The sequence below is a fragment of the Xiphias gladius genome, chromosome 22, assembly GCF_016859285.1.
Source record: "Xiphias gladius isolate SHS-SW01 ecotype Sanya breed wild chromosome 22, ASM1685928v1, whole genome shotgun sequence".
NCBI classification, from domain to species: Eukaryota; Metazoa; Chordata; class Actinopteri; order Istiophoriformes; family Xiphiidae; genus Xiphias; species Xiphias gladius.
In genome coordinates, this window is record NC_053421.1 from 29,941,298 (window position 1) to 29,962,099 (window position 20,802).

The 20,802-nt window shown below is 44.7% G+C and overlaps 1 protein-coding gene and 1 long non-coding RNA gene across 3 annotated transcripts; one reads left to right on the forward strand and one right to left on the reverse strand.

Annotated features, from left to right (window-relative positions):
- Positions 1-14: 14 nt before the first annotated feature.
- LOC120783892 lies at positions 15-5,346 on the forward strand. Of its 2 annotated transcripts, none has more exons than XR_005706391.1 (3): positions 15-78; positions 2,827-2,926; positions 3,031-5,346. It is a non-coding gene; the product is annotated as an uncharacterized LOC120783892 (long non-coding RNA). The 2 variants fall into 2 exon arrangements; XR_005706390.1 differs by lacking the exon at positions 15-78 and adding an exon at positions 1,047-1,159.
- On the reverse strand, positions 3,581-15,036 carry syt11b (synaptotagmin XIb). The gene is made up of 4 exons (XM_040117256.1): positions 14,781-15,036; positions 7,881-8,821; positions 5,604-5,724; positions 3,581-3,910 (listed from the first exon to the last, which is right to left on the reverse strand). The coding sequence occupies exons 1-4, from the start codon at positions 14,812-14,814 to the stop codon at positions 3,600-3,602; spliced, it is 1,407 nt and encodes a 468-aa protein (XP_039973190.1). The 5' UTR covers positions 14,815-15,036; the 3' UTR covers positions 3,581-3,599.
- Between the last annotated feature and the right edge of the window lie 5,766 nt (positions 15,037-20,802).

Sequence of the window (20,802 nt, forward strand, 5' to 3'; positions counted from 1 at the left end):
GCTGGTCTTCATTCGTTTAGGCTCAGCTGTAGGAGGACGCGCCGCATATCGCATCGGCACAAAAGGACGGAGTCATAGGTAAGCTCTAGGTAAAACTGAGCAAAAAGCATCAAGCCAAACCCAGACAGACACGCAGACCCTCCGGTGAGAGGCTGAGAGAACTACACACGCTTCCGGTTGGTCATCCGACGTGTAAAGAAATGAATGGAATAAATATCAGTGTGTGTGTGTGTGTCTGAGGCCCATCTGCTCTCAGAGGGGCAGTGATACCAGCTCTCTTTTCAGTCTGGTCATTAGACACCGTCCGTGTTCACCACAGAAACACCGTCTCCTGATAATGTCCAGTGTGTTTCTCTGCGTAAATACACGCTCGGTGGCCACTTTATCAAGTACGCCTGTACTTTCTACTTCAGCTCGGTCGCGCATCCTGCGTTTTGGACGCTATGTTGTGTAGGCTCCGGTTCGTGTCTGTATTGTCAGAAACGTGTGAGTCCAGGTCTCGGTTTGTCACCGAGCTCGGAGTTGAAGGAGCCGTAGTACCGCAGGACCGGAGCTGCCTCTGCCGGTCGCACACCGGAGGGGTCAGAACACCAGAGGCAGCTCTGACCAGACCCCGAGCTCGGTGAAAAAACCCAGACCCAAACCAGCGGCTGGACCAGCATCGTCAAAGCCGAGTTAGTGGCAGGACAGCTGCGCCTAATAAAGCGGACACCGAGTTTCGCTGCATGTAGGCAAGACAGAGGAGGCAAGCGGAGAAGAACACGAAAGGAGCCGTCACGGCTAACTCGTTTTTTATTTGCACGTCCAATGAGTGTTAACAAACCCAACACAGAGGTTAGCATCCAGGTCTACAGCAGGGGGCGCTCAAACACACTAAAGCTCCGAGGACATCAGACAGGAAGGAAACCAGCGAACATCTTCACATCTGTACAAATCTACAGTCAGGCCACAGCGTTGTCCAGAGTCCGGGGGGAGCGTGGAAAGCAGGCGTCGCTCCTCACAGCTGCTGATGCTGCGGACAACAGCTGCCTGAGGGCTTTCTGTCGGCTGTCTGCGGCCTCCTCAGCACTTCTTCACATCTCTGGGACTTCAAGTCCAACCTGGCCCTACACAGGTCGCTCATCTGAAGTCTGAGTCTGATCTGCCGAGCACATTCAAGGTGGATTAACTTTAAACTGGGACTAAAATGTGCTTTAAGACTAAGAGTTGGAGAACAGAGAGTCGACTCTGTGGACTCAAACTAAATATTAAAACCCAATTCCAGCTTCACTTCGCACAAATATTCACTGGGCTTTATAAAACACGCCCGTGTGAAACCAGAACAGCTGCAATGGCGCCACCAGCTGGCCGATTAAATCCTTTCTGCAGGGAAACGTTCACGGGGAGAAATCCTTTACAAACCAGTGCAAATTAGAGTAGAAATTTGGTCAAAAAGAGAATGCAAATGTACAAAATGAGACAGAGAGAGAGAGAGAGAGAGAAAGAAGAGAGGAGAAGCAGAGGGGAGCTGTGGCTTGGCCAGTGATGATTTTACACCAGTTAAGATCCCAAATGAATTATCTCCAGGTGACAAACAGGACCCTTGTTTGGTTTCATTACATTGTCCTGAGATCAGAACTTGATTTTCTTCTCTCAAAACCACGACTTCAGCAGCAAGACTCTACCGTCCTGACACGGAGACTCTGCCTCCGTGACAGGCGGCAGAGCTCGAGCGTCTCGTTTTCCTGGAGAAAACGCTGCTCACATTTACTTGAAAGAGCCTAGAGATCGGGACTCCACGATCGGGTCTTCTGTAGATATTAAAGTTTCTGCTCAAGAGCTTGGACCTGACAACTTAGGTGTGGGATGACCTAGTACGCCGAAGTGTCATCAGACCTGGAGCACGTACACTCCGGATCTCACAAAAACATTAGTCCGCTGGGAAATTCCCCTCATCAGCACAGGAAGTCCCGTATGTCCACATCAAACCATTTTTATATCTTTACCCTTCGGACTCTGAACACCAAGAGGGCCGAATCCAGAATATGAAATAAAACACTTTTAGTACGACTAAACGTCTTCAGATTTATTTAAGGTAAAGCTTCGTTGTCTGCTGTTCTCGACCGTCACACACGTTTATGTTAAAACTAAAATAAAATGCACGTGTGCAGATTTTCAGATGTGACTTTACCGGGTCATTTATCCATTTTATCTTTGAAGCTCCCCTTCCTCTAGCCTCTGATTCTATTCTGCTGATATTCTGATGTATTTCCTTTGTACTTCTACTCTTTGAGACGAACCTTCCTGACCTGTGAACCGCTTTGAGATGTTAATCTCTGACCTCTGGTCGGGCTGGATGGTGACCCACACCTGTCATCATATGACCTGACCCCGATCCGGTTGCAGTTCATAGGTCATCATTCTGTACGTCATATTCAAACTTAGAGATGGTTCATGGATAAGTGAGTCCCAGTTCATCTAAAGACAACAGGCCTGAAATAGACAGAAGCCACCACAGCTGCTCTCTGCTTCCTCAGGAGAGTCTTGAGGATCTTGTAAATTAAATACCAGAGGAAATGCATTCATGTTACAAACACGTATTTTACATGGTCTCACAGTCTGCTTGTCTTCATGAGCAGAGCTGGATTATTAGCATCTACAGTAGTCTTCAGTAAAGAGATGTTACCCACAGATTTAAATCCACATCCACGTTAAAATCCACATCGTAATGAGGGTGTACGGTGTCATGGTGTAAATATTGAAGTCCACTTCCTCCAGGATCAGGACCAGACGTACATTCTGCTGCAGGAATGGTGAATGACCATGATGTTTAATCTTCTTCATTAGGAGCTGAACCGTCACACTGCAGGCGCAGGGAGCATGTTGCCGACTAAAAAATGGAAAATATTTCACCGTGTGGTCGAGTATCAGGAGCGAGACGTGGGAGGTCTGTAGCAGTTTCTTATTCGGTCCTACTGAAGAGCAATTCTACTTGGATATATTCAGCGTTTAGTTATATGCAGTGTTACTGAGTATTTGAATTTTTATCAGGTGTTGAACCTTGTCTTCTATCAGAGAGAAAATTTCTACCTGTCAATCAGTCAGCAGTTCTCAACTCTTCATCTGGAGTTTTTTTGTTTTTTCTTTTTGGACAGACATGCGATGAACTGCATGACAACAACAGCAAGAGGGGAGTCATTTTTTTTACTTGTTTTTCTTTTTTAAATCATATTTGAGCATTCCTTCCCCCAGTCTACACACATCAACAGCCAGGAGACATGAGAAGAGTCTTAGAAATGGATTTCATGGTTTCTATTTTAAAAACAGCTTGTTTCTTTTGTTTATTGGCTGTAGTAAAGAACTGCAGGACTTTTCTTAGACTTGCGAATGTGGAGGTGGTAGAGAGAGATAATAGAGACAGAGAGAGAGAGAGAGAGAGAGTTTAACTATGATCACAACTGTGTGTGTGTGTGTGTGTGTGTGTGTGTGTGTGTGTGTGTGTGTGTGTGTGTGTGTGTGAGTGTGTGAATGTGCTGTACACTGAGTCTTTATTTCCCAGTGGTGTTCACTGGTGGAGTCCCAACCGGTCGGTGGTGTCAGCTGGTATCGGTGGTCCTCCCTCAGTACTCGCTCAGGTTGTGCCATTTGGAGATCTGCCGGCGGGGGTTTTCGCAGACCTCCCTCCAGTGGGAGGCTCCGGAGGGGGAGGGGCTGTGGAGGCCGAGCAGCAGGCGGCCCAGCACCTCGTTCTTGGTGGTCCGGTCGAAGTCGACCACCAGGAACTCCACGGAGATCTCGGGCAGCAGCTCAGGCGGGATGTCGTAGATGAAGGACTCGTTGAAGACCGGGTTCAACGTGCACTTCTTCACATGGGTCTTCTTCTTGGCGATGCGCTTACGTCCGTAGAAGACGTTCACCTTCACGTAGGGGTCTGAGGAGAGAAGAAGAGGGAAATAATGGGAGTTTAAGGTTGGCCTCGACAGGATCAATAAGATCCAGGTCTGATCAGGATCAATCATCGTCGATCGCTGCACAATGCAGCTGGTCAGATTTCTCCTCGACTTGATCCAGACTCGTTCTGCCATCATTCAAACGTAGACAACGATCAGCTCACGAGATCAAGGCGGCTGCAGATTTTGGAGCCCGGGCATGACGGGAAACACCCGGCGCTCCTCTGATCTACGAGCTGATTGGTTCAGACATTTCTCCTGTTAACAGAATAAATGTGACGGTGATCCGAAGACATTCAGCAGCCAGTCTGACAGTCGATCCTAGTGCGAGTCTACAATATGAATATTACTTATCTTATTGTTTTAGGTATCATAAAGTATCGTGAGAGCTACGACTGACGCACAGAACTCTCACTAGGATTAAATGTCCTTGTCTGAGTCCTTGTCTGTCTATGCGTCAGCGTCAATGATGATTAGTAATGACTAATCGTCATTGACGCCGACGCATAATGAATAATGTCGGGTCGCTATTTCTTATTTCGTGTGATATTTGGGATTTTTGTGGTAATGCATATATATTAACAATTATACAAAAAAAACCGCAGCATTCAAATACTGATTTGGACGTCAATTGCCACGGCAACGGTCGAAGCTTCGGGGGCAGTTGGATCCGTCCCAGTTGTCCGTCTCGACTGCAGCTTTTTGTCCCAGCCCCCGGATCTTAAAAAGTGTCCAGGTGAGGAGCACTTTCTCCAGTCTCCAGTGAGCCTGATATTTTGTCTCACATCCAGGGTCAACTACTGATGACGATGGTCCTGATACCAGATATCAATTGCAATGGACACGCTCTCCAGAAGATGCTACGCTACATGGACAAAAGTATGTGGACAGGTGAACACATGAGCCAGTGCAACATGTGACTGTGACTCCACGTTCACCAATGAGCTGTTCTAACAGCCTCCACAGTCCTGGTTTCAGTCTTTCCAGAAGATGTTGAACCTGTTGCAGCGATCTGATCCCATTCAGACACCAGACCATCAGTGAGGTCCAGCCCTGACGTTGGTGATCAGGTCTGGCTCGGTGTAACATGGGGTTGAGGTCAGGACTCTTGCAGGCCAGTCAAGTTGAGACAGGAAAGGTGCGGACACAAACTGATGGAAGAACACTGTTGTCTCAAATATCCCCAAACCGGGACAAGAAGACCCAGAACAAAAGTAAACCAAAGATACAGTATGTGTAGAGGGCTGTCCAAATACTTTTGGCCACATAGTGAGCTTTGGTGGTTAGACTAACAGAGAGATTTTCAGGGATTTAGACTTGAGCCTTGTTTCATAGCGACAGGAATTCAGTCTTTCTGCAACAATTTGAATCAGCTTTTAGACGGTGCAACAATAAAACCTCCCACTGAATAATAATACCTGAATATGTGGACTATTCTTGTTCCAGTTGGTAAATTTAAAACACACTTACTGTCGTTCTTTCAATGAGATTTTGTAAATTCATTAATGTAATTCATAAATTTGGATATAGAGGGAGCCTCTGTGTGCTTCTCAAAAACACACAGACACAATAGGAAGAATGGATGGATGTCAACTCAAGAAAAGACAGAAAAACACCCTGTTAGTGTAAAAAGAAACACATTTAACTGCAGCGTTTCCAGCTGGGTGAACTCACTTGCTGACAGGCCGGTGATGTCCATCTTGGGGAGGTGTCGAGCCTTCAGGACGACCACGCTGAGGCGATGAGACACGGGCTGGTAGGACAGAGACGCCAGCAGTTCTCCACGACTCTCACACTGAGAACACACAGAGACAAAAACGCTGACTCAGTCTGTCTCATGATACTGTGACATGAAGCACAAGTTCCTTCGGTATAAATTTTTTGTTTTCTCCGTGACTTCACAGTGGATCATATTAGGTCACATTTCACCTCAGGTCATGTATCAGTCTGATTTGACATCATCTCTCCTGTCATCGTGTCAGAAACTCAAACACGGGGCGAATAAAGGTCTGTGTTCAAGGTACGTGACAAAAACTGCAGCTCCTGTGTTTTCTATTAAATGCTTTATTATATTTTACTCTCCTGCACAACTAATGTTATAATTCAGGGTAGGCTGAATGTTGAAAACCCCCCCTTATGTGTCAAATAAACTTCTGTCCAGACAAACGTGGTCAACTGAAATATCAAATGAACAGAAAAAGGGTCAAAGCAGCAGCAGTGTTACAGGTGCAGTTAACCCAAATTTTTTAATAAATGCTTTCTGACTTAGTACCTCTACTGGTCAACACTTCTCTTTGGAAACCCTTTCTACTAGAGCCCGATGGATAAGTCAGCCGGGCTGACTGAGGTCATTCAGAAACAGTGTCTCCATTACAGAGTTTGTCCAGCAGAGAGCACCGACCAGATCATTTTTACGCTATCAACTGTCCCAAACACGACAGAATGTTGGCTGACTTTTAAATCAAATATCAAGAATCAGATCCTTCCCTCCAGTGAGTTCTGTGGATTATCCGGAACAACAGAGACTCTGATTCTGAAAGAGGTGTCACTGTTGAATGTTTTAAATGCCAGTTTTCACTGCTGTTAGCAGTGCAAACTAAATTTTGTGGTGGAGGCAGAAACCTCAGACACAGATATGTCCAAGCCTGGACGACTAACACCAAAACTATCTGACCAAACACGTGCTGCTGGAGGAAAGACAGGACTTATGTCTTTTGTTATTTGGGGAAAACAACCCTCTTTATGTTCTGTTTCAGCACAGCTGTTGTCCTGGCAATTGAATCAATATAAAATACTGATTGAATGGAGAGCTATTGATGCTTCCTGATAGCTGAATCTAATGTGACGATGCAACTTCATCTGCAAATGTTTTTGTGGCTTTTCTTTAAATTTTAAACCCTCAGAGCAGCAGACACTATGTGATGTCAAAGAGGTGATTAAACTGTGTCAGAGTGAGACCTCAGCAGGACAACAGAACGTCTCCGCTGTCTGAGACGTCCATCACTAACACGTTTACATTCTACCAAAAATCCTGCTTTAAGCTGATAAAGACGGGACAACGGTGAGACTGTCACTGGATCTGATGATCTGCACTGGTCTGAGGTCAGACTGGCCTGTTGCCATGGTGACAGCAGCTGTTAGTCAGCATCGGGACGACACAGAGGTTTGTGTTTTAACGTTAAGTGAAGTCACACTGGAAACAGATTCACACTGTCAGGAGGATGCTGAGCTGTGATTTTTGCTTGAAACGATGAATCACTATTATCCCAGTTTTATAAATTATTATTCTAGTCCCAGTTTCCTCTGAGGATTTACCCCTTTTTCTTCAGTGTGATCACTTTATGGTCTTTTTTTATCTGTTCTGAGAAGTGAAGATGCAGCAACTTGGGTGTAGTTTGGACACTAGATTATTGACTGATTATGTGAGATGATGATAATAATAATGTAATAACAAAATAATATTAAAGTCACTGCTGATTGCAGCCTTATAACCTCAAATATAATTTTCCTGTAATGACTGATGACTCTTTACTGAGAAATATTTACACATATTCATTTGGCAGGTTCTTTTCCAAAGCAACCTACAAAAAAACAAAAACAATTATTAAGTAATCAACTGAAAATGTCTTAGACCATCATCCAATTAACTAATCATCTAACGAGGCACAGCAGGAGACAAGAAAACTGCTGGATTATTACTAAATCCTTCTTTTTCTCTCAAAGCAGCTTCACGTTTAAAGGAAAACTCCAGTTAACCACAACCTGAAGAGTTGATAGAAATTACAGGTGGAAATGAAACAAAGCACACAACTACAAATACAAGAGCCAGCTTATAAAAAGACAGAATTACCCTTTAAGAATGTGATCGATTGTGAAGAAATGAACAGGAGACACGGAAAACCAGCTGGACCTGCACTGCGTCTCTGAACCACAATGAGAGCCATCACTCACCTGCATGTTCCTCTTGGTGATCTGCTGGCTCAGGTGGACCCGGCCCGTGCTCGGGTCCACGCCCTTCAGTGGCACCACGGCCTCCCCAATGACATCGTCACGGGCGAAGCGGTCGAAGCTGAGGACCAAGAAGTGCAGGGTGAGCTCGGGCAGCGAGCTGTAGGCCACGCCGTAGAAGGTGAAGGTCTCGTCGAACAAGGGGTCCAGGGTCTTCCTCAGCACGCGGGTCTTGACACGGTGTTTCTTCTCAGGCAGGATGGTCATCTTCACGTAGGGGTCTGAGCTGCCCGCCTGCTCGTCCATGGCGGGGAGGCCCCGGGCCCCGACAATGGTCACCACCAGGGCCTTCTTGGGGAAGTTGTAGTCGACGGTGAGGCTGATGGAGCCCAGGCTGGGCTCCGGCTCCGGGTCCGAGGAGGCGGGGGTGAAGGGAGACGCAGTCTTGCTGCTGGTCTGGCTGCTGCTGGCCGAGCTGCTGTCCAGGCAGCAGTAGTCGGCACGGACCGGCAGCGCCCGCTCCACCCGGGCCTGGTCAGGATCAGGGACTGGCCCAGCGGGGGGAACCAGGTGACTCATCTGCAACTGCCCCGGCATATCCAGGATGTTGTTCTCAGCATCCACCAGCACCATGCCCCTCCCTGCTGCGGGGGCAGTGGTGCAGCCTCGCTCTCCGTCACGGTCGGAGCGGTCGGCCCGTCGGATACCACGCACGATCCTCTTGCTACCGCTGAGGGATTCTGGGTAAATGCTGATGCCCTTCAGCATGTGGATGAACTTGTAGGGCGGGTCCTCGGCATCGCAGTAACGGTCGCCATGCAGCTTGTAGCGTCCAGAGATGCGTAGGTAACGGCGCTGACAGAAAGACCAGAGCAGAACCAGAACCACCACAACCAAAACCAGAACACCAGCTCCCAGGAAACCCGCCAGCACTGGAGACATGGCTGAGACAGAGAGAGGGGGAGAGGCTCAGGAAAACTGGTTGGCACAGAAACATACAGAGATGAAACTGTCGGTCGATTCCTTCATTAGCTGATGAACAAAAAATGAGGATTTTTGAGGATGACATGCTAAAATTGAACTGGTGTCAGTTTCTCCAGAGGCTAAGATTTTCTGCTTTTCTCGGTTTTCTATCACAGTAAACTCAATGTTTCTGGAGGTTGGACTGTTGGGCGCACAAAACAAGATATCTGAAGTCGTCACTTTAGACTCAGTTGGAGTCACAACTAGAAAATAATTTAAAGATATGTGTTGTGAATTAGTATTAAAATTCTTTACTACAGGCTGATATTACTACATGTTCAGGGACTGTTGTTGTTGTTGATGCTGATGTTGTAGTAGGAACGATTCATTGACCAAGTCGAACCAAGTCAAGACGATGATGGATCACATCGTCTGTAACTTCTGATTTTTATCTTCGTTCAACTTTCTGAAATAGAGATTTTTTTTTCTATCACACTCACTGCTTTTGCAGACTGGAACTCAGCAGTGGTAAGTTGCTGAGTTCTAGTGAAAACAGAAGAATGCCACTCCACAAACAAGGAATGGATGTTTGCCGGCATAGAAACATATGCTCTAGTTTTCTTTTCTACAAGGTCATGGAGTGTGATTCACTTTATAATAATGTGCAAATGCAGTGACATCATCCTAAAATATGCTGACAGGGACAGAAAACTCCTTTTTTTCCCATCACCATGAATACAGTATACAGTACATATATATGTATGTATATATATATATATATACACACATATACATTCTGTCCATACACACCGATCAGCCACAACATTAAAACCAGTTACCGGGTTTAATATTTTTGCTGATATTTGTCTACTTTAAGTACTACTGAGTACCCATTATGCTGAATGACCTGTTTCAGAATTATATATATATTATATTAATGCATTATAACTATTGGTGCACTTAGGTACTTGGCATTTTTGCTTAAAAAACTAAAAGGGTCCTTTGATTATCAAATAGTTGCAGTTCTACTCTGTCGCACCTGTAACCACATCCCACAGTGATGTCACAGTATCCCAGAGTACACTTGTGCTTCACTGCAGCCAGGTGAGAAATTATACCACTGGTTGTCAGTAACACAAGATTTACAGGGCGGAGATATCCTGACTTTAAGTCCGTACTATGGATCCAACTCCAAAAACACTGGACCCTACATTTCCCAAAATGCACCTGGATAGCATTCTCCAAAAACCTGGCGTCTAAGCTGACATTTGGAACCCCAGTATTTAACCACAGCAGGATTTAACATTCACAGAGACGTAGGACAGTATCACGGTCATGCTGAGTCACTAGTGATGCTAACGCACGGTGATGTCATTACATGGTGACGTCACGTTTATAAACAGCTACATCACGTAAAAACACAGTGATGTCACCACATCGTCCCTCCTGAGGTCTCATTAGAAACAGACTGTAACCCATCTGATCCCTGCTGAGAGGGGGGGGGGGCTTGATGAGGAGGAAAAAAGAGGAGCGGGAGGAGGAGGAGGAGGGCTTGTGGAGGTCTTTGTTTGCTGTGTACAGAGGAGTATTGTTGTCCTGATCTGCCCCACGAGGACGCACTGATGCTACAACACACACGCGTACGCGCGCAAACGCTCGCGTGCGCGCACACACACACCCACATTATTCTAAACTTGTGAGGAGCCTTGACAGAAACCATCTCTTAAGCTAAATCTTACTGATCCTAAAACAGGCCTTTGACTCAGTCAAGACTGGACAAAATGTTCTCACTTTCCAAACCTGAACCCTGAATCCACACCAGATGTCAGCTCTGTTTCAGCGTCGCAGGCACCAGACAGTAGGCGTGTGTCATATCAGACTGTTGATGGTACTACTGGTATAAATCACAGTGTGATATCAGGTGACGGTAATCGATCAAGCAGTAGGTTGAAACGTCAGGAAAAAATCAATCATTCAGAGGTTTTACAAGTTGGTAAAAGTAGAGGCTAACTGCAAGTCCGCTCAGGAGGCGTTTGCGTCCCGTGTGTCAGTCGGCCGTCTCACAACTGTCTGATAAAACGGATACGAGTCTGTTTTCATCAATGCTGCTTCTACACAGGCTGAAAGACCGGCTCGCACTACACACGCGTGAACGTGACGCCGGGCTGAGGGTGAGGAGGAAGTCAACACACAGTAAGAGGGGCACAGACGGCTGCCAGTCAAACCACAGCTCAGGGGTATCAATGGACATAGCAAAGCCAGAACTGTGACTGGCTGACTCGATGAAGGAATGTCAACACAGGTATTACTCCAGGGCTATAAATCTAAACACAGTTACTGTGGGGGATACGAGCATAATACAACCCGATCATACACAACATGTGTGCCTGGTGCTCAACTATGAATCAAAACCCGCGCTGGAGGCTCCTTCGGTGGAACTCCATCAACATATAAATCCAGCTTGAGTTTGATAATCACCAGCTGAATAGGGTTTATATTACATATAATATATAATACTTATATATATGCAATATATATACAGTCTGCACAGAATTGTGCTGGGTTTTTATCGGTATCTGAATACTGCCGTACACATCACCACCATCACCACATCAGCTGACATTACATTACTACTAATATACTGTAATCATATATATATATATACGGCAGTTATATAAACCATGTCATCGAGAATATTGTTTTCACAAAAGTACCCAAACATGTCTCCCTACTCTAGTAGACAGCAGCAGATGTAAGCGGTTTAGAGACAGATGTGGATTTTACACTTCACTAAACACAGCGGAGAAAAAAGTGCAGGGTTGGCATCTGGAGTCAGTATGGATCAATCCATTTGGAGGAACAGAAGTGTAGTGACATTTCAGTAAACGCTGTCAGTGTGGACAGTCCTTTAAAGTCTGACTGGTCCTCAAGGTGTGTCCAGACCGTTTGTATTTAACCCCAAACAACCAACTGTACCAACTGTGGAGACGTTAGTTAATTCACTCAATCAAAACTAGGGCTGAAAATAACCATCATTTTGATCATCAATTCATTTGCCGATTATTTTTTCTTTATAATTAATCCATTAAATTGTTTTGTCAATAAAATGCCAGAAAACAGTAAAAAAATACCCGTTATAGTTTCCCACAGACCACATTTGACGTCTACAAATGCCGACCAACAGCCCAGAGATATTCAATTTAATAAAGAGTGACAAAAAAAGCACAAAATCTTCTACAAACAGAAATTATTTTACATTTTTGCTTAAAAAATTATTAAAATGATTATTTGATTTTTAAAAATACTAGTAGAATATAACAATTTTCCTATTTCGAGACAATTAAAGATTAAAAGAGCAGTCGATGAATCAAGATAACAAACAGATGAATCGATAATGAAAGTAATCATTAGTTGCAGCCTTAATTGTAAAACTGCTCTGATAATCATCACAACAGTGACTTCACCCACATTAATCACAGCTATTAAACAGCTGTAATTATTTTCCCGCTTGTTTCATTTCAATTAATTCTATAATAACACATAAACACATCACTGATTAAACTCTAAAAGCTGCTAAAACGCGTTAACATTTATCTGCAAGAAAATCGGAACCAAACTCTGAGAAATCCTGCTTCCTGTTGTTGTCGGCTTCCATTCAGACTCCATCAGATGAGGTCATGTTTTGGAAAGAGCTGAAAGCAGCTGAGCTCGCTGCCTAGCAACACTCACTCACACACACACACACACACACACACACACACACACACACACACACTGAGCTGTGTTAGCTCCATGATGAACTAACAGGACTCACAGTGACAGTCAGAGTTCCTGATCCACAGCAACAATAATAATCATTTATCACATCCAGTACCAGCTCCTTATTGGCTGGATAAGAGCCAATAGGACGTGAGCACTGCATTAGACAAATTATTTTACTGAATCCTACATTTGAACCAAAATCATCAAAACAAAGCGTTTCCTTGTCTGAGGACCAGAAAGAACCATTTATAAAAGAGCTGCAACGATCGGTCGATTGACAGAAAATTAATCTGCAAAAATCTGTCGTTCGTTTACTTCCTCCCTCTAACTGATTACTTAGTTCCAGCTTTTCAAATCTCTCGGATTTTCTTTTTTTCTCTTTTTTCTGTCACAGTAAACTCAATCTCTTTTTAAAGAGAAGTTTTAAACTGACAAAACAAGACTGACGACGACACCTTGGATTCTGCACAGTTGTGATTGGCTTTTTTTTTCCTGACACTGTGTAAATCAAATGATTAATCAGTTAATCAGCTATATAATTAGTAGATGCTGAAACGAATGATTAGTTGTAGTCCTAATATGAATTAAAAACCCGATGCATTGTTTCATTTTTACTACATCTAAAATCCAGTTCAAGCAATGTGTCTGAAGTCCGGTACCCAAGGAGGTTCAGTTTAGCGGGATAGAAGACTACGCAAACCGACCAATATTCAGGTTTCAGAAGCTGGAAACAGAGAATTTTAGCATTTTTGTTTTTAATAATGACTCAATACAATTGATCAATTATCAAATTAATCCTGCTGCAATGTCTCTCCTCCATGACTCATTTGAAGAGGTCTGGTTATCCTGTAAATGAAGACAGGTGATTCTGGTAGAGAAAAAAAGAAAAGTATTCCGATGCTTTACTTTAGTAAAAGTACTAATAGTACACTGTATTTTTATATATCATTAAATGATTATCTAATGATAGTTTACTGTTGTATCTGGTCAAATTTTTAACTACTCTGTATGAGACTGCAACTAATGATTATTTTCACTATTAATTAATCTGCTGATTATTTTTTCAATTAATCCATCGTTTGGTTTGTAAAAAAGGTGAGAAATACCGTCACAGTTACTAAGAGCTCAAAGTGGCACCTTCACCGTGTTTGTTTTATCCAACCAACCATCCAACCCTCAATAATGTTAAAACTAAATGACAATTATTAAAATTATTTGAAAAGAAAAGCAGCAGATCCTCCCATTGGAAAAGCTGGAACCAAAAAATGACAGTGCCAATCAATTTTCTGTCAGTCAACTAATCAGTTAACCTCTGCTTGTTTTTACTGTCAGGTAGTTTCGTCTATAGAAAAAGGCACAATACTGTAAAAGCTGTCGATATGTTTTACGTGTAAAAGTATTCACTTTTTCAAGTACGTAAATCTAGTGCAGTAGAAAGTACAAGATTTCTCTCTGAAATGAGTAGAAATATAAGGAAAAGAAAATACTCGAGTGCGAGTAGAATACTACCTAAGTTCAGTACTCGAGTAGATGTACTCGGTCTCGTTCCGCCAGTGTTAACCGACCGTGTCTCAGCGTTTCCCCCTGGGCGCGAGGGGACGAGTCTCGGGGGTGTCAACAGTAAAACCTGCGGGTGTGTCGGGTTCGCCCCCCCCCGTGCCGGGCACAGACACGACGTCATCCGGTACCCACCCCGATTGGCACGCGCACGCACACCGAGGCCCACGAGAGCGACAGACGGTGCGTAGGAGCACGAGAACGCCCTGTTTACCGCGTCTGACGGGACGACGGCATTTTCGTTAGTACAGATTCATCACAGCGACCTGTCGGCTGCACTCTTCTCCGTTTTCTCGTTGTTTGTTTCCCGTTTTGTTAATAAAATCATTTTTATCATCGATTCCAACCCGCCCGGTGTAAAGTATTCACCTTTAAGCTGATTAAATCGAGCTGATAACGACAGTCGGGGCCAAACGATCGCACACGAAGGATCCAAATGAATGTGCTGGCGTGATAACGCTCTTTTTAACTGGCTGTAGACAACTAACCGAGATGACACAGGACATTTTAGACGCACACACTCGTTGTAACTCGTTGATAAAACCCCACAAAAGCCCGAAACAATGAGTTATTTCGCCGCCGAGCCACAGGCAGATGAAGCAGACAGGGCCTGGCTCTCACCGTAGGTGGGTCCCAGCTCGATGATGTCCGCCATTTTGTGGATGTGGGCAGCGGGATGCGGGAGAAGCGCACGGAGATGGAGAGGACACCGACTGACTGCTGCTGTCCTTTACTTCACATCCATAGAGCGCCGACGACAGAGAGGGGAATCACCGAAAACAAGCCGCTGATTCGGTAGGGAAAGCCTGCATACGTCCGCTGGCCGTGCCGTGTCCGTTCGGTGCGTCGGTGTCTCTGTCGGTGCTCCGCTCGGTGCGCAGTGATGCTCGCGGGAGGATGCAGGGAGGCTGCGCGGAGGAGCTCGCGATGAGACTGGACCGAGATCGTCTATTGGAGAAGAGGAGGCACTCCACCCCGCGACAGTAGGGGCATCATTCCCCATTGTTTGTAGTTCTTCATAGAGACAGCCCACCAAAGATCCGCTGCGGTGGAGACGTGCTCAGTAGGGCTGCAACCAACGGCCATTTTGGTTATCGACCAATCTGCCGATTGTTTTGGGGTTTTGGGTTTTGGGTTCATTTTGTTTATCTAAAATACTGTCAACAAATAATAAAAAATGCCTGTTATAATTTCCAAGATTTCAAGGTGACATTACAGAAGTCTTGTTTTGTCCCACCAGCAGTTAAAAAACCGATACCATGTTTGACAAAGAGGAGCATCGAATCATCACATCTGAGAAGCTACACGCAGCAAGTATTTGTGCTTTAAACAGGACGATTCCATTATCAAAACAGTTGCTCGTTAACTTCCTGTCAACCAACTAATCGATGATATCTGGTACCCAGAGCTTGTACTTCCGTAAAAGTGCTAATACCGACGTGCAGAGGTACTCTGTTACAAGTACAAGTCAATGTATCAGCATCAATATATTCTTTAGCCCATTTCAGAACGACGTACGTTACATTAATGAGTCATAAGTCCTGGTGGACTCGGGTACAGTCTCGCCGAAGGTTCAGACAGTCACTGATTGAGTTATCACAATCTGGACTTCACGGTGTTCTGGCGACATTAAAGCAGCGCAAACAACAGGTTGATCTTTGTGAGGCCGGCAGCCTCTAAACGGGACGTTACAGCCTCTAAACGGGACGTTACAGCCTCTAAACGGGGTGGTGCTGCCTCCAAACGGAGCGTTACAGCCTCCAAACGGGGCGGTGCCGCCTCCAAACAGAGCGTTACAGCCTCCAAACAGAGCGTTACAGCCTCCAATCGGGATGTTACAGCCTCTGATCGGGACGTTACAGCCTCTAATCGGGACGTTACAGCCTCCAAATGGGGCGGTGCCGCCTCCAAACGGGGCAGTACCGCCTCCAAACAGGGGATGGTACCGCCTCCAAACGGGGCGTTACAGCCTCTAATCGGGACGTTACAGCCTCCAAACGGGGCGGTGCCTCCCAAATGCGGGTTAGCCTACAGCCAAAGCGGTGCCGCAAGCAGGGAGCTTTGCTAAGGTTTCTCTCCTCTGCTACAGTCGATCAACTATTTATTCAGTTGCACCAAACGGAAAAAAGCTGCTGCTTCACTGAGCACAGAAAGTTGAGAACCATAGAATAAAACAGGAATTTCATGGAGAAAAAAAAAACAAACAAGCGGAAGGAGGAGGGGAGGAGGCGGGTGAAGCTTAATGTTTTTTTTGCACATTAACAGAAAGCGTGAATGCTGAACCCTTTTTAATATCCCATCACTGCTCGTTACTGGCTCCTCTTCTTCTTTCTCCCGTAGTTTTGTTCTTCTTCGTCTCTCCTCTTAAGCTTTTCTGCAGGTGTTTGCCCCCTGGTGTGCCAGAGTCCCCTCTGTGTGACTGTAAACCACCTACTGCCCCGTGATCCTGCTCAACACCCACTGCTTCATTTATTATGATTATCATTACTGTTATTATATTTAGTCTGATTATTGGTATTATTGGACCTATGATTATAATTATTAGTCTCATTATTGTTACACATTTTTATGTGGAACCCCCCCCCCAACCCTCAACCCATCTGGCTCCTTGCAGCACAGGATCGCTCGCACTGTGCTGTAGTTTCCGAAAATGTGAGCAGAGTGAGATGTCTCCACCACATCTCCCTCAGCGAACTGGTCCTCGCGGGAGTGGAGACTCCGCCCCCGGTGCTGCGTCATCACTGTTAGATAATAAATAGGAATTGTACTTTACTTTAATGTACTTTAATGTACTTACACCATATTTATATGTGCTGTTAAACTCAGACAAAACTGAAGTTATTGTGTATCAGAAACACCTTATCTAATGATATAGTTACTCCAGATGGCATCGCCCTGGCCTCCAGCACCACTGTTGGGAATCTGGGAGTTCTCTTTGATCAGGATACGTCCTTTAATTCTCACCTAAAACAAACTTCAAGGACTGTCTTTTTTCACCTATGTAACATTGGAAAAATCAGGCAATTCCTGTTTCAAAAAGACGCTGAAAAACTAGTCCATTGTTTTTACTTCTAGGCTGGATTATTGTAATTCCTTATTATCAGGCTGTCCAACCAAGTCTCTAAATACTCTACATCTGATCCAGAACGCTGCAGCACCAGTACTGACAGGGACCAGGAAAAAAGATCACGTTTCTGTGTTAACTTCTTTGCATTGGCTCCCTGTAAAATTCTGAATATAATTTAAAATCCTCCTCCTCACCTACAAAGCCCTTAATGGTCAGGAACCGTCATATAGAACCCTATTACCCCAGTAGAACACTGTGCGCCCAGAATGAAGGCTTACTTGTGGTTCATAGAGTCTCCAAAAGTAGACTGGGAGGCTGATCCTTCAGTCATCAAGCTCCTCTACTGTGGAACCACCCCCCATCTCTCTCTCCCCCCCCCCCCCATCTCTCTCTCTCCCCTCCCTCCCTCCCCCCCCCCCCCCATCTCTCTCTCTCCCCCTCCCTCCCTCTCTCCCCCCCCCCATCTCTCTCTCTCTCTCTCTCTCTCTCTCTCTCTCCCTCTATCTCTCTCTCTCCCTCCCTCCCTCTCTCTCTCTCCCTCTCTCTCTCTCTCTCCCTCTCTCTCTCTCCCTCTCTCTCTCTCTCCCTCCCTCTCTCTCCCCCTCCCTCTATACCCCACCCCCCCTCCCACCACGACCCAGGTTCTGTTCAAGGTTTCTACCTGTTAAAGGGAGGTTTTCTTGCCACTGTCGCCCAGTTCTTGCTCATTAGGGGATTGTTGGGTCTCTGTAAATCTAACTCTGTAAATCAGAGTCCCGGTCTAGACCTGCTCCACATGACGAGTGCCCTGAGGTGACCTCTGTCATGATTTGGCTGCTATAGAAATAAAACTGAACTGAATTGAAAAACGCACTCTAATGTAGATGAGAAGGATTTATACATCAAACAAAGAGCTGCAGTGGTTACACAGGAAATCATACGTTTAACTACATGATCTGTTTGTTATATGTTTATCTCAACTGTAATTTCTTGTCTTTCTGTCAGTGACTTACTATTTCTATATTTCAAGTCAGATTAAAGCTGCTTTCCTACATTATATTGTGAATTGTTGCTGTGTGCTTTCGGCAGATATTCCGTGTAGAACTCCACATTTCTGTTCCATGGATTGGATTTGATTTGGTCTTATCTTGTCGTGCTGCTCGGTTTCAATTGTGTTCATTCTTTCTTAGTTTTTATTGCAGTGTGAGTCTTTGTTAAGAAATAAACCATAGGTAAAACGTTTTCATTGAGGTAGGAATCCAGGAAATCCTCCCCCCGTCCCTTTCCCCTGCGCCACGGTCAGACCGGCCCTCGGCCGCCGCCGCATCGGAGGACTGTCCGAAAATCCATTAAGTTTTTACCGGGCCTCTCTGCGTCCCTGTCGGTCAGGTGTGCACATATACACAGACGTCTTTGGCATAACGTCAGAACGGTTATTTCTTCACATTCTGTTGATAATTTTAATTCTAATTCTAATGTTTTAAACTAAAAATACTTACATATTCCCCCTTTAAAATGCGATGACATGTCAGTGATGTGTTTGCGACGGAAACATCAGTTGGTGCAGGTCTAAAGAAACCTGAGAAAACAGACGGTTGGATGTAGAAGGATCCAGTCTGAGCTGTGGGATGGGGTGTGTTTGCTCGTTTGATTCAGTTGTTGCGTAGATGTAGCAGCCCTCGGGGCCGGAGTCAAAGCTTAGTGCACCGAGCTAGAAAATACCATTGGCGGTCTCAGTTAGCCCCACCCGGGTCAGAAACTCTGACTGTAAACGGAAACGTAGTCCGCCGGGAGCTGGAAGATAGACTGGTCCACGGAGAGCTCAGCATGGGTCACACAGCATGGGTCACACACGCTTCAAATGGCTGCACTGACTTTATTAGGTAAACGCTGACACAATAGGTTCGCCACTTTAAATTAAACCTTTTAATACCACGTAGAATGTAATGTGACACCCATTTCACAGTCTGTACAGTCAAGTACAAGTACTAGTACATGTACTTGACGGTCAAGTACTAATGACCTACAGCCAGCTGCAGACAGAGGTGACTGCTCGACGGTGGTCCTTTTAGATTTAAGTGCCGCCATTGATACAGTTGATCATTGCATCCTCCTCCATCGGCCGGAGACGTGCAGGAATCAGGGGCACGGCTCTCAGTTTTCAACCTTCATACCTTTCCAGTAGAAATCGTTCTGTCACCCTGGGTAACAGTGCAACCCTGTTCTGGCCACCAGGGTGACAAAAAGGAGGCCTGTCATCCCAGGCACAGACTCAAACCAATGTGATGCATCTGGTTTCTCTGAGCCGTTGAGTTCCACTGTTTCCATAAACCATCTAAACCCATCAGTGAGACGCACCGTTGCTCTGGGAGACATGTCCCTTCATCACCACGAACACACACACACACACACTGTAGGTTACTTAGACTCAACAAAGTCGCTGTTTCCTCCTGTTTGTTCGATGAAAAACTACAGTGAGCAGCTGTTGGAGGAAAATGACCGAGACGTTTAGAAATCAAACCATATATATATATATTTATATATGAGGAGGGTTTAAAGATTTCCGTCTTCAGCAGGAACCAACGGGCTCAGAGCAGAGAGACACAGACAGAGGAGGGACGGTGTCGAGAGACGGACTAACACACTGCTGGTTTGGATCTGCACTTGGGATTTGATGACAACAATAAAAGAGAGGAAGAGAGAGAGAGAAAGGGCACATTGGGTGAAGAAGCAGAAGCGAAACTTCGTCTGGTTGGAATCTGAGTTTGATCTTCTTTCACTTTTTTCCTTTATACATTTTATTATCTTTCTCCTTCACTGTACAAAATAATCAATCATGTCTCTTGAAATACAACCTGATTACGATAACTTCATCCGGAAATCTAATATATGTGCATTTATGAAAACGTCAAATATGTAATATATGCACATGACACGTATTAGAAATGCATCGTTTATCCATATTTAAAAACGGAACAATTTCATTTATGGACATAAATGTTGCACCAACATACATGGGCAGTGGTGGTCTCAGACTTTTGGACCCCACTGTACTGTCACATATATTAAAATAAGAAAGTGTCTGGTTTATACATTTATCATGTATTTTAATCAACTACCCTTTCATTTATGCATCTAAAAAATGCAACAAATATCAGTTGCACATTTATGCAAAATAGATGTTGCTCTTCTGTTACATACATGTCAGCTTCACATATGTAACTATTCAAAACGGGAGCTTTTCATTTACGGGCTTAGGAACCTGAATCACTTTAGTCATTTACTCCTACTTTGTGCTCAGATTGGAGCCATCATGTCAACATTTTAAACACAATTTAAAACTGTACATTAACTATATTTGAATGAATGATGATGATGATGAAAAATGTAATGGTATAAAGCTATAATCCTTTTACTCAGTGTTCAGTCCAGGATTTCGCCGAGGCGCTTGCTCCACAAGGTGGCGCTAAATAAACGACTGTTGGTTTCAGGAACTCACTTTCTCGCTTTCCTCTTTTTCTTTTCTACAGGTTAAAGTTCACAATTTCAAGTGTGTGTGTGTGTGTGTGAGGTGTATGGTCACGTATGTAGAATATA